Source organism: Coturnix japonica, chromosome 2 (assembly GCF_001577835.2).
Source record: "Coturnix japonica isolate 7356 chromosome 2, Coturnix japonica 2.1, whole genome shotgun sequence".
Lineage (NCBI taxonomy): Eukaryota > Metazoa > Chordata > Aves > Galliformes > Phasianidae > Coturnix > Coturnix japonica.
In genome coordinates, this window is record NC_029517.1 from 115,425,062 (window position 1) to 115,437,989 (window position 12,928).

At 42.6% G+C, this 12,928-nt stretch overlaps 2 protein-coding genes and 1 non-coding gene across 11 annotated transcripts in view; 1 reads left to right on the forward strand and 2 right to left on the reverse strand.

The window, feature by feature from the left end:
• MATN2 (matrilin 2) overlaps nt 1-8,469 on the forward strand; it is a 63,288-nt gene extending 54,819 nt beyond the window's left edge. For 7 of the 9 annotated variants that reach the window (XM_015856088.2, XM_015856090.2, XM_015856095.2 and 4 more), the window contains 10 exons: nt 153-275; nt 479-601; nt 746-868; nt 1,458-1,580; nt 2,098-2,511; nt 2,992-3,144; nt 5,635-5,709; nt 6,256-6,366; nt 6,594-6,683; nt 8,129-8,469. In XM_015856088.2, coding sequence (XP_015711574.1) covers nt 153-275; nt 479-601; nt 746-868; nt 1,458-1,580; nt 2,098-2,511; nt 2,992-3,144; nt 5,635-5,709; nt 6,256-6,366; nt 6,594-6,683; nt 8,129-8,181 — 1,388 coding nt within the window. In that variant the 3' untranslated portion in view covers nt 8,182-8,469. The remainder of the gene's footprint in view (nt 1-152; nt 276-478; nt 602-745; nt 869-1,457; nt 1,581-2,097; nt 2,512-2,991; nt 3,145-5,634; nt 5,710-6,255; nt 6,367-6,593; nt 6,684-8,128) is intronic. The other 2 variants (XM_015856093.2, XM_015856096.2) reach the window with 2 other exon arrangements.
• A 944-nt stretch (nt 8,470-9,413) lies between these two features.
• RPL30 (ribosomal protein L30) lies at nt 9,414-12,199 on the reverse strand. The gene is made up of 5 exons (XM_015856098.2): nt 12,100-12,199; nt 11,970-12,021; nt 10,772-10,917; nt 10,220-10,350; nt 9,414-9,515 (listed from the first exon to the last, which is right to left on the reverse strand). The coding sequence occupies exons 2-5, from the start codon at nt 11,988-11,990 to the stop codon at nt 9,466-9,468; spliced, it is 348 nt and encodes a 115-aa protein (XP_015711584.1). The 5' UTR covers nt 11,991-12,021; nt 12,100-12,199; the 3' UTR covers nt 9,414-9,465.
• LOC116653048 lies at nt 9,624-9,758 on the reverse strand. The gene has a single exon (XR_004306456.1). It is a non-coding gene; the product is annotated as a small nucleolar RNA SNORA72 (small nucleolar RNA).
• Nucleotides 12,200-12,928: the final 729 nt, after the last annotated feature.

Here is a 12,928-nt window from a genome sequence, read left to right on the forward strand (position 1 = left end):
TTTGTTGTTTTAAGTGTTCTTCTAAGTGTTGTGGCTGTGTGTTTGTGCATGTGTATATTTATTTGTGATTCCTAACTACTTGACCTGATTAATAAAAGATATTATCTCTCCCTAAAGAACTTCACCTAGCAACCTCTGTCCACTCTCCTCAGATAAAGATGTTTGTAAATCAGTCAACCATGGCTGTGAACATATTTGTGTTAACACCGACGATTCCTATATCTGCAAGTGTCACGATGACTTCATACTGAGGGAAGATGGGAAAACTTGTAGAAGTAAGTTGTTTAGTTTTCATTATGTAGTTTCTGACCTATTAATGAAATGTATTATTTATATAGCGTGTTCTTTGTGTCCTTAACAATCTGCTTCACAAAATAACATGAAGTCCTTCCTGGAAGATTCCTGTTCTACTTCTTAATATTCTGTGAAAGCTATTTATGTAGCTAACTGTGCTAACTACAATTCTTGTTACTCCCAGGTAAAAATATCTGCAAAACAGTCAACCACGGTTGTGAACATGTCTGTGTTCCAGCTGGTGATTCATACACATGTCAGTGCCACAAGGGATTCATACTGAGGAGAGATAGGAAAACATGCAGGAGTGAGTACCTAAAACTTTTATGGGGAATATATTTTCCCCCCAGTCATAAAAGTAATTACAGACTTATTTTTTCTCAAAATTGGCTCATGCCAGCTTTGCATTTAGGAATAGATCTAATAAGGAAATTCTCTTAATGATTCTCAGATAAAGACCTGTGTAAGTCCATTGACCATGGCTGTGAACATGTGTGCGTTAATAATAACAGTTCATACAGCTGTCAGTGCCACGAGGGATTTGTCCTGCGACAAGATGGAAAAACATGTCGGAGTAAGTATCACAGAATCACAGAATCACAGAATTATCAAGGTTGGAAAAGACCTAGAAGATCATCTAGTTCAACCATCACCAATACTTCCCAGCTAAATCATATTCATCAACACAACATCCAAATGTTTCTTGAACACACCCATGGTCGGTGAATCCACCACCTCCCTGTGCAGTGCATTTCAATTCCTGACTACCCTTTCCGAGAAGTAATACTTCCTAATGTTTAGCCTGAATCTCCCCTGCCGCAGCTTGGAACCATTCCCTCTAGTTCTATCACTGTCTACATGAGAGAAAAGGCCAACCCTCAGCTCACTACAACCTCCCTTCAGGAAGTTATAGAGAGCAAGTACCAATATGTCTGTCTGCCACTCTTCAGCATTGCTATAGGAAAACAAAGATCACAGAATCATAGAATCACCAAGGTTGGAAAAGACCTAAAAGATCATCCAGTCTAACCGTTCACCTATTACCAATAGCTCCCAGAAACAGTGTTCTATTCTGACACGTGTTCTTTAAATGTTGTGTTTGGAGCCTGTGAATTTATAAATATTTTAAATAGAATACGTATGAATGTTTCAATTTTTCATAGGCAAAGATGTCTGCAAATCAGTTGCCCACGGTTGTGAACATACTTGTGTTAATAATGATGATTCATACATCTGCAAATGTCAGGAGGGGTATGTTCTAAAAGAGGATCAGAAAACCTGCAGAAGTAAGTACATTATATTTGGAAATACACTGTTTCTCTGAGAGTTACCTGACCTCACTTCAGAAGTCAAATTTACCAGACTCTCCTAGATTGTCTCCCAGCTTCAGTGGGTAAAACAGAAGAGGTTAATTTCAGCTATGAATAGTTACAAACAAGATATATAGACCATTTTTATTCAATGTTAGCAGCTAGAAACCCTTCTAGCATTTACTGCCTCACTTTTAATTTTCTCTGCCATTAGAGTTTGTACTATAAAAATATGAGTGTTGTCCATATTGTGCAGTATTTGTAGGAGTTGTAGTACTCTACAAAGCAACATGTATTGGCAGATAGTCACTGTGATTAGTGTTAAAAGCACGCTCCTAGCTTTTGATAAAGACTGTATGCAAACTGCTCTAGATACACTACAAGGTTGGCCAAGCAATGAGGTGCTCAAGGTTCTATCCGTGTTCACGCAGTGGTATCTACAGATTTGTGCAGTTCTTCATCAGCTGAACACTTGTGCTCATTTATCTCCCAGGATGCACTGAAGGCCCAGTTGACCTGGTGTTTGTGATTGATGGATCGAAAAGTCTCGGAGAGGATAATTTTGAAGTTGTTAAACAATTCGTCTCAGGAATATTGGATACACTTGAGATTTCACCCAAAGCTGCTCGAGTTGGTTTGCTTCAGTATTCCTCTGAAGTCCGCACAGAGTTTACACTGAGACAGTTCAGCACAGCCAAAGACATGAAGAAAGCTGTATCACAAATGAAATATATGGGCCGAGGTTCCATGACAGGAATGGCTCTGAAGCGAATGTTTGAGAGAAGCTTCACAGAAACAGAAGGAGCCAGACCGCTGTCAGCAAACATCCCTCGAATCGCCATCGTGTTCACGGATGGACGAGCCCAAGATGAAGTCTCTGAGTGGGCTGCCAGAGCCAAGAGAAGTGGTGAGTGGAGACGTCTTTCATTCTTTCTAAAGGGTAAATATGGTGTTAAGCTAAAGAGAATACTGGGAAATTCATCAAAGATCCCAACAGTAAGAAGACACTCATTAAAAAAGAACAACCCCATCTCTTCAAAATACAGAAAACTACTGGGAAGTTTCCATTGTTTAACAATTTATTAGGTTATATTTTTATTTCTATTATGTATTTTTAACTAAGTTTAAGCCCTGGTGCTGTTCTGGAAGGAAAAAGGGTTCTCCTTTCGTATGCATATAGCTGCAGTGAATTTCTAAACATCTTCTAAATAACAGAAGCATATTAAGCCTCTTCATACACAGTTTTGAAGGTATATGGCATATATACATTTCTGATGCTCTCCAGTTCTCTTCCTGAAATGACTAATACTCATATTTTCCTTTCATGGAGAAACAAGGATTTAGAAGTGCTGATGTAATAATTATATGCAATTTCTTCCCAATCTAGGTATAATTATCTATGCCATTGGAATAGGAAAAGCAATTGAAGAAGAACTGCTGGAAATTGCTTCTCAGCCATCGTATAAACATCTCTTTTATGCCGAGGATTTCACAGCAATGGAGGACATAAGCGAAGAGCTGAAAGTTCAGATCTGTGAAGGTAACGGTATTCCACTTTAATTGATAGAAGAGGAATGCATGAATGCAAGCTTACAGATTGCTTTTGCATGCTAAAGGAGTGGGTACTTTTATTCACAGTGACCTCTATCATAAGGTAGATCATTGGTATAACACATTGCAAGGTGCCAGTCACTCACAATGATTTTTCCGCCTTTTCATATGTAAGGAATATATATACCTCATCTATCACTAGGTAAAGGTTCTGGACTTCTTTTCCTTTATTTTCTTAACGCTTGTATTAAATGTACACTCCTGTGCTCAGAATTGCTTCCTCCCCTTTCTTTTTGCTACACTTAAGTCAGCAATGAACCCCACCCTGCCAAAGCAGCGTGATCTGTTTCATTAGGAATGTGGGAAAATAATAATGGATTCATAAAGTTTTAATGGGAGTAAAAAATTCATTGAATATACCTTCAGAGCTACAGAGAATGGATCACAGTTGTACATAAGCTCCAAGTTTTGCTCCACAAACATAAGTTTGCTGCAGAAAGAAGCCTTCCTTGTTTTGGCACAACCAGCCTCTCTCTAAACATTCCCAGCTGATGTTTTGTAAAGGAAAGGGGGAATGTGAGCTGGGATTAAATCTGTACAGCCAGAGAGAGGACTGTGTGTCTCTTCTACTCACATGCTCCCAGCACTGAGTATTATTAGAACATTCAGATTTGTACTTGAAGCAAAACACAGTAATGTCACAGTGAGTAATATTGAGCACGGTGTAGTACAGGATGGTTTAATTCTCACTACATGTATTTGGTTGGTTTTGGTTGGAATTAATTACAAAGATGTTGTACTTTGCTCCTTAGCGTTACTATATACACTGGCTGGCAACCAACAGTGCATTTCTTCCTCATTCATACACCAAGAAAAAGAATGTGAGAATACTTCCTACTTTGTATGTCCTTTGGGCTTCTCTTAGTCATAAGAATCTTCTAGCTCAGTCTTTCTGCAACTCAAAATACGATGATAACACGAAACCAAGTCTGTTAATTAACTTTCTTACTAGGCAGATAATCCACTGATGACAGCGCGTCATCTCAAAAGCCTGGGGAGATGCCAAAGACAAAATTATCTGGCAACCGGTAAAATCATTCTCACTCATTAGCAAACCCCAGAGCTCAGTTATGGAAATGCATCCTTCAGGTACCCGCAATAATATTTAGCAGCTGTAATTTTTTTGGTTTTTCTTAATACATTACTTGTAACATGAAAAATAAGTAAATCCTGCCCCTCTGTGGCAGTTTTTAAACTGCACCTCTAGTAGCAGAGCAGAGCTGGTGACTCAGAGCATCTGCCTGGCTCAGCTCTAGGCAGTGCCTCACACCTCTGGGTAACTCTGGACTTCCCAGCTGGTTGTTTTGCTGGACGCTCCAGAACTTCTTATTGCTCATCTCCTCACTCAACCGGAAATTCTGCCTCCAAATGTGTCGCACAAGCTGGAAGTTCATTTTTCCTTTCAGTTTTTCCTCTGGGCCTCATTTTTTCCCCCTCCTTCACTAAAGTAGTAATTAAGGCACCAGCATATGATGGCAGTGAGGGGCCCTCTGCAGCCCAGACATGGACTCCACCGCCAAAGCCTCTCATCCCCAGTCCCTGCCTGTTTCTAAGCAAAGCAGAAGTCCTCCAAATCTCTTTTGGGATAAGGCTTTCTCCCTTCACTCTGCAAGAAAGCATCAGCTCTGAAGAACAGCTGCCGATTACTATTAATTATTCTCAATGATTAATCATGAAAATGTCTTTTTCTCTTCTATTATTAAGAGGAATTATTAAGGATAATTCAGCTGGAAGAGCACCATCCATTGCCTCATTTAACACTCAGTTCTCATGATTGGAAGGACTGATGAAGATACAGCAGTATCACATACAACAGGCACTCATGGTGGTTGCCATTTTACCCCTGTTCACAGTATGGGAGCCTTTAATTACATGGTTAGATTTATGTTTGTCACCAGACCCCAGCCCTGATCAGATGACAGCACTCAGCAGCCTGCTGGTTAACATTCTGTTCTTTCAAATCACACATTATGACTCCGGCAAGTAGTCAGCCACTGCTTTGGAAACCACTTTCTTATGGGCTTTTCCCTAACTAGTAGTTAATTTTGTTCCAAAAGGGAACACTAGAAACAAGCACCTCAGTTTAACATGAGTTCTTTGAGATCTCAGTGTTCCATCAAGCAAGATCCCAGTCATGCTTTTTAGTATATAGAAATGCTCTAGTTCTGCCCAGCATTATTAATCTACTTGTAAAGTAGATTGTTCTGGAAGAGCTCCAATAGTCAAGTTGAAAGGTGAGTCCTTGTGTGTAGCCAAGGGCTGAGTCCATCAACACTGGATCTCTTGAAGCCTGCACAGGTACGAGGCCATCTCCACGTATGGTGAAATACCACATAAGAAACATCATTTTTCATGGAATTACATCTTTATTATCCCTTCTGAGATCTCATTTAATTAAATGCCAATTTCTTTCTACCAGCCTTGAGAGATTCAGCTCACCAGCAACACCTGTCATCATCTGGAAGGCTCCACAGGACTAATCCACAGTCATCAGGTTGGCTGTTTGCACTGTGTCCTGCTGCATCCCCAGTCATTGCAGCATTGCTAAGCAGCCTCACCAATGGCTTCTTCTGCGGAGAGCCCTAATAATTCACTTTACAGAACTGCTTTCCCCACACATTCTTTTCTGCAACTCAAATCTGCTTCTAGTACAGAAAATCTGAGATCCACCGTAACAAATGCATGGCTGCATGCTCCCTTTTACACCATCCAAATGAATTACTTCAAGGGGAAACTTGTACATCCACACTGTGCTTGATTTCTGTGAAGCATGTTCAGCTGTCAATCACTTGTTTCTCACATGGACCTTCCCAACTCTCTTTCAGTTCTGCAACCCGCAGCTTAAATCACATACACAGTAAATACTTCCTAACAGCTTGGTTCCTTCACGTCCATGTGTCACTAGTCCTCATCATGAATGATGCTCGCTGCCATCAGTGAGATTACTCGCTGATTAGGGAGAACTCTGTGCATGCGAGTAGCAAAAACACTGTCCCATTGAGTGGGTGTGATTTTTAGACTTCTGGGGGGTTTCCTGCAGGACCTGAATCAACCACAATAGAAATCACAGATGTCCTTGCCTGTCCCAGTCTTGCAATACAGCATAAGTATCTTTTTGAAGACAGTCACACTCGCTCAACAACAACAACAGGTAATTAGGTTCTTTCTTTAGGTAATTCTAAACTGCTCTTTTAAGGAGCGCTGTGTGGTATTTTCCACTATATACAAAATCTACACCATAGTGTTCCTGTGGATGTTGACTTGTTTTGAGAGCAGGAAGCTGTATTAAACTTGCTCTGCACTTAGAAATCTGTGTCTTTCCCTCTCTCAGCCCACTGGATTTATTCAGCATTTTGTCTCTGCTTAACTGTTTTCCAGCAAAAACTTCCAAAGATCAATGCAAATGTGAAAACCTTGTGACGTTCCAGAACTATGCCACCAATGAAGTGAGAAGACTCACGCAGCAATATATCCTTTCACTGTGTTTCTTATGTATAAGTCAAGAACAGGTTAAAAGAAATTATAACCCAACAAGTCTAAGCCGCCTCCATAGCTCACATCCATCTACTGTAATGAAAAGCTGAACTACTTCAGAGATTGTCGGTCTCCAAGAAGCAGGGCTCTTCAGGCTTGAGATCTTCACAGAAGGGTCCAAACATATTAATAAGGATCTTAACTTTTAACAGTTTCTAACAGTAAGTATCTTAAGGATCAGCAAAGAATCATAGAATCATAGAATTACCCAGGTTGGAAAAGACCTTGAAGATCATCAAGTCCAACTGCAGCCTAACCAGTACCCTAACTCTAACAACCCTACACTAAATCATATCCCTAAGTACCACATCCAAACGGCTCTTAAACACAACCAGGGATGGTGATTCAACCACCTCCCTGGGGAGCCTATTCCAGTACTCTACTAGCCTTTCCGTGAAGTTCTTCCTAATACCCAACCTAAACTTGCCCTGGTGCAACTTGAGGCCATTTCCCCTCGTCCTGTCACTTGTCACTACTGAGAAGAGACCTGCCCCACTCTCACTGTAAGAACCTTTCAGGTACTGGAAGAGGGCGATAAGGTCTCCCCTCAGCCTCCTTTTCCCCAGGCTAAACAGCCCCAGCTTCCTCAGCCTCTCCTCATAGGGCTGATTCTCCAAGCCCTTCACAAGCCTTGCTGCCCTTCTCTGGACCTGCTCCAGTACCTCCATGTCTTTCCTCTATCCCAAAGGAATGGGTAGTCAAATCCAAGCCTAACACTCCTCGTGTTGTTTACTTTGGATAATAACAAATAATCGTTTTATAGTTACAGGGACCACTATTTCCCTTCTGGACTGCTAGGGGAGGTACCAGATATAATAAGGCATTTTCAATAAGATTCCCAATGTAGAGGAATCAAAGGAATTACCAAGGTTGGAAAAGACCTCCAAGACAATCCAAGTCTAATCATCCACCTGTCACCTGTGTTTCCCACTAAGCCACGTCCCTCTGTACAACATCTACATGGTTCTTGAACACCTCCAGGGATGGTGACTCTACCACCTCCCTGGGCAGCCCACTCCAGCACCTGGCCTGGAAGTAGTATTTTTTCAGAGTAGTTTTTCCTAGTGTCCAATCTGAGTCTCCCCATTGCAATTTGAGGCCATTTCCTATTCCTACTGCTGGTTACATGGGAAAAGAGGCCGACCAGGTTCCCTCAGCTATTCCCATAAGGTTTGTGCTCCATACCCAATATTGCCCAAGTGTTCGTTCACCTGTTCACAAGCTGGGAATATGCTGATGTCCACTCATAGTGAAGCTCAAGCTGAGTGTAACATTTAACATCCCAAGTCAGTGCACATCATCTGTGTTCTAGCAGAAATGTCATGCACAGCAATATATGACTCAGACCATCATTAGCTCTTTCCTTAACTTCTGTCTACTAGAAGAAATGACAAAGAGAATGGAAGACCTGGAAAACAGACTAAAATACTGATCAAAATGTAAAGCGTTGTACACACTACACTGTGTATTTATACATACAATGTTGTGAGAGCTATTTTGTTCAATCAGTTCAAAGTAAAATAACAAATCCTTGTCTAAAGTTAAAAAAGTATTTTGGAGCCCTGCATCTATACGTGTTCTGTCTTACATTGACTGCAGATAAGTTTTGAAAGTCTATATATAAAAACAATTTAGCAACTAGCAGAAATCCTAAGTAAAACTTAACTAAAAGAAGCTATGCAAAACATTAAAATGCTGTTATTTTTTCATGTGAAAACTCCATGTTTTGAAGTATTTTTAAGCTATGAATGTATTTGGCTTCCTTTACTGTACTTCCCTCCTCCACTCACTCTGTTGCTGTTTCAAGCATCCTGATGCGTGACTATGTGTATACACACACACAGACATATATATATGTATGTATATAAGAGCAGTACAGTGCATTCACAGCAGTTAGGTTTCATACAAGCTTTCCAACATGCAATAGTAGAGATTTATACACCTGTATTGAAACAGCGATGAATGTAAACCAAATGGGAAGTCTGTTGAGTTACCACAGCATCACAGTCTGAAATTCCAAAGTACTGTTTGCCATATCCAGACCGGATGATGTTTCTCTCTTACAGGCCTTGGTAGATTTAAGTGATCATGGATAATCTAACGACCCACCATCCTCAACAGTGACTTGAGAACATCACCTCAATCCGACTCTACCATGTTGCATTCAGAACGTTGGTTTTTTTAGACCAGTTTGAAGATGTTACTTTGGTATCTTACTGAAACTGCACTGTTATTCATCATGTCTAGCAGTTAGTCTGTCTGCATCTGACACACAAGTTCTCTTGGCAAAAAGAGACAAGCAGAATAAGCTGCATTAGTAGCCCGGGACTGACTAGGTCAAAAAAAATAAGTGTTAAAAAATTAAGTGCAAGTAAATTCTCTGGGGTCTCCCACCAACACCCCAAATTTGCCACTGCCTCTTAACTCGTTTCCCCATGAGAACTCCAAAAAAACACCAAACCTTAAGAAAGCCACAGCCTGTTGGGATCCGATACTTACCATGGTCAGGTCTTACTACTGAAGGTCAACTTCTACTGTAAGCAACAGGCAAGTTTTGTCCTGTGAAGGTTACTTCTAACAGAACAAGACAGACAGCAGCGATAATGAGTCTTCAATTCTAGTTTGCTATCAAAAACTGGAAGTATAATACAATACAAAGCGTTCTTAAAATAGATCTGAAACCAGTTTTATTGTAGAAAGACCACCTTTACAGCATTTACTTCTCACTGGTTTGTTCTGGCATGCTTCTAATGATGTCAGAGTCACCTGGAAAACAGAAACATCATTACAAGAAGATCTGATTTTGATGACTTAGAAAATACTTCTAACTGCATTTGTGTTGATCCATGCACAATATGCTTAGTATAATGATATACATGTCACTAGCATTTTCAAAGCCAGTACTAGAGCAGCAGTCCAGTCCTGGAGGACACAATGCATAGTTTTAATATAGCGAATGTCTAGCCTCCCCTGATCACCGCAATATCAGGACAGCGAGAATATTCGCATTGTACTACACAGCAGAAAGGCTGCGTTCCGCTCCTTTAGCCTAAGCTAAAGTAAGTCCTTCCTAAGCACTCATGGCATTGATGCTTACAGCCACTGACAGGATACCAACAAGCGAAATAAAGGATACTAATGAAACAGGGAATTTAAACTGATGATATTTGGGCAATATTTGGGAGTAGCTAAAGCAGAAATACACCTATATAAAACAACTCACAATCCAGCAGTTTATTTTACCAAGTTCCTAGATTAACAAAGTTGAGCAGTAAAAGGAGCTGTATGCAAATCTAAGAAAACAATTACTGGACAAAAAGAATAACAGATCTTGGTGGCTGTTTAACCCAAGGGAGAACTTGGACAAGGTATGACCCCACCTCTGCGCTTTACTTGCTAAGCACAGCTACTGACAGGTGAATGTACCGATACATACCCACTTTGTCCATTACATGGCAGGAGAAACGTACCTGGGTCAATAATGGCCAGCGTGCACACTCTGTAGTATTTTCCGCATGCTGTGCCCAATTCAATGTTGTTGCCGCTGTAATGATGGACACCGGTCTTTGCAAGCATGGCGTAGTACTCGATCTCTGATTTTCTAAGATTCAAAATCCGGGTATTAAAGTACTGACAAGTGATTTGATCGACTATACAACAAAGCACCGTAACACATCCAGACCTATAATCAGTACACACCAAACAACCCATCATGTGTATTTCATAGCACTACAGAGCACATCTACAAGCTACTCTGCATTACCAGCTTGCACGAATCACATGCTGCAGTTCCAGCTGAGCACTGGAACAGGCTGCCCAAGGAGGTGGTGGAGTCTCCTTCTCTGGAGATATTCAAGACCCGCCTGGATGCCTACCTGTGTGACGTGGTGTAGGGAGCCTGCTTTGGCAGGGGGGTTGGACTCGATGATCTCTAGAGGTCCCTTCCAACCCCTACAAATCTGTGATCCTACAAAGCACCTGCCTTAGTTTTTAAGCAAGACTTTTATCATACATCTGCTTACCTCAAAGCAGGACAGTTGTTGGCGAGGATGACCAACTTGGCTTTGCCTTGCCGAATCATCTTCAGAGTCTGTTTGTATCCTAGCACGTATTTCCCACTTTTCATCACCAGCTGAAGCCTGGAGTTGATGGACTCCAGGGACTTTTTCTGCAAAAAATAAGTACAAGAGTTTCATTATGTGTTATTTTACCTTTCAAAAAGGTGACAGGGAAGTTAAAGTAAAGGAATTCCAACCACGGGTAAGCACGATGCTGGCACTGTTTGACAGCTTCACAACATACTTCTTATCCATTACTCGGTAATGAAAAGCACTGCCACTGTCACCTATGCTACCCAGTCACATCGTGGAGTATTTATTTTGCATTTGCAAAGCTCAGCTGGTCAAAAGCTCAAATATAAACTACCTCAGCCTTACAAACCTGAGCTACATTTCTAGTTTGGCACTTAGCAGGACATGCACTAATACGTGTTCCATTGGTTGGTAGAAGCAAATAACCACATGCAGTAGGTGAAGACCCTCCAATAGGTGTATAGCAGCCAATAAGGAATAATGAACACTGTCATCTTAAATGAAACTCACACTTGCTACAGCTGCTTTAAAATTTACAGAATCACAGAATGACCCGGGTTGGAAGGGACCTCAAGGATCATGTAGTTCCAACCCCCCTGCCTGGCAGGGCCACCAAACATACACATTTACTAGATCAGGTTGCCCAGGGCCCCGTCCAACCTGGCCTTGAACACCTCCAAGGACGGGGCATCCACAACCTCCCTGGGCAGCCTGTTCCAGGGCCTAACCACTCTCCTAGTGAAGAACTTCCCCCTAACATCCAACCTAAATCTTCCCTCTTTCAACTTAAAACCATTTCCCCGTGTCCTGCTATTGTCAGCCCTTTCGAAGAGTTTACTCCCCTCCTGGGTGTAAGTTCCCTTCAGGTATTGAAAGGCTGCAATGAGGTCCAGTTTAAGACTGGAAGGTAACAGCAAATACAAAATCTGAGCGCTGCGGCTCTTTAACCACGCTAAGAACACAGCACAGCCCCCCTCGCCTCCGGCTGGGGCAGGGAACCCAGTAGCAGTGAGGATACTGCACAGGACAGAACCGAGTACAGAGAAGCAGGAAATGAGCCCCGGCCCCACAGCCGAACCACGGCCGGGCCGCCGCCACGTGAGGCCACACGCAGCCAGCTCCCACTCACCGTCTTCTTTGCGGCCACCATTATCGCTGCCTGGCGTTAGGTCTGGCGGTACCTGGAAGACAGGAGGAGCGGGGGTCGGGTTAGAGCCGAACTGCGGCTCCTCGGGCCCGCCCGGCCCAGCGCCACTCACCACACGCACGCCGCCAAGATGGCCGGGCCGCCAGAAAGGAGCGAGCGGCCGGCGGGCGCCGCCCATCCCAGCTCCACATCTCGCGAGGTGTCGCCATTAGTGGGGCGGGGTTAGGAGCGAGTGGCCGTGGGGACGCTTTGGCGTCTGGAAAGCTCATTATTATTGTTTCTTATTATCTGCGTGATCATAATGAGACCTCATGTTCGTAGAATCATGGAATCGTCTCAGTTGAAAAGGACCACAATGATCGTCCACAATTCACCCCTCTGCTGTGTGCAGGGTCACCAACCACCAGAGCAGGCTGCCCAGAGCCACATCCAGCCTGGCCTTGAATGCCTCAGGGATGGGGCATCCACAGCCTCCTTGGGCAGCCTCTCATTTTCTTCAGTCCTGACCTTGTGATCACAAATTACTGAGTCATGAGTCATTATTGTGTTTCACCTGGAGCCAAAACTTCATGATCCATCAGTTTCAGTAGAGATGGCAGCAAAATGAGTTCCCACCCTGAGCTTTCTTTATTTCAGAGTTGTTTTTGACTGAAGTCACTAATCATTTCATAACGTTGTCACACAGCGGCGCTGACACCAGTGATGGGATGCCCTGTTGTGGGTAGGAGGAGAACCTGAAGAGGGAGGAGGTAAAAGGGTGATGCAGGGACCTCCTGAGGTCGTATTCCCCTGACACTGGCATATCATAACTCTGCTCAGCCATCCTTCCAGTGACTTCTTCCATTCCTGAAACTCCTACTTCCAAAGCTCTTCACCTTTCAACTCCATTAGCAGGTGCACATCCCTGCCACTTAGATAGACCAACAGATAATCACAGAATC

What these genes read in the sequence shown, in the direction of transcription:
- RPL30 (XM_015856098.2), bottom strand. Translation starts at nt 11,990, where the DNA reads ATGGTGGCCGCAAAGAAGACG. An exon ending in TGGTGGCCGCAAAGAAGACG is followed by an intron (nt 10,918 to 11,969) that starts GTGAGTGGGAGC and finishes TATTTTTTGCAG; the next exon opens with AAAAAGTCCCTGGAGTCCAT. An exon ending in GCTGGCCATTATTGACCCAG is followed by an intron (nt 9,516 to 10,219) that starts GTACGTTTCTCC and finishes TCTGTTTTCCAG; the next exon opens with GTGACTCTGACATCATTAGA.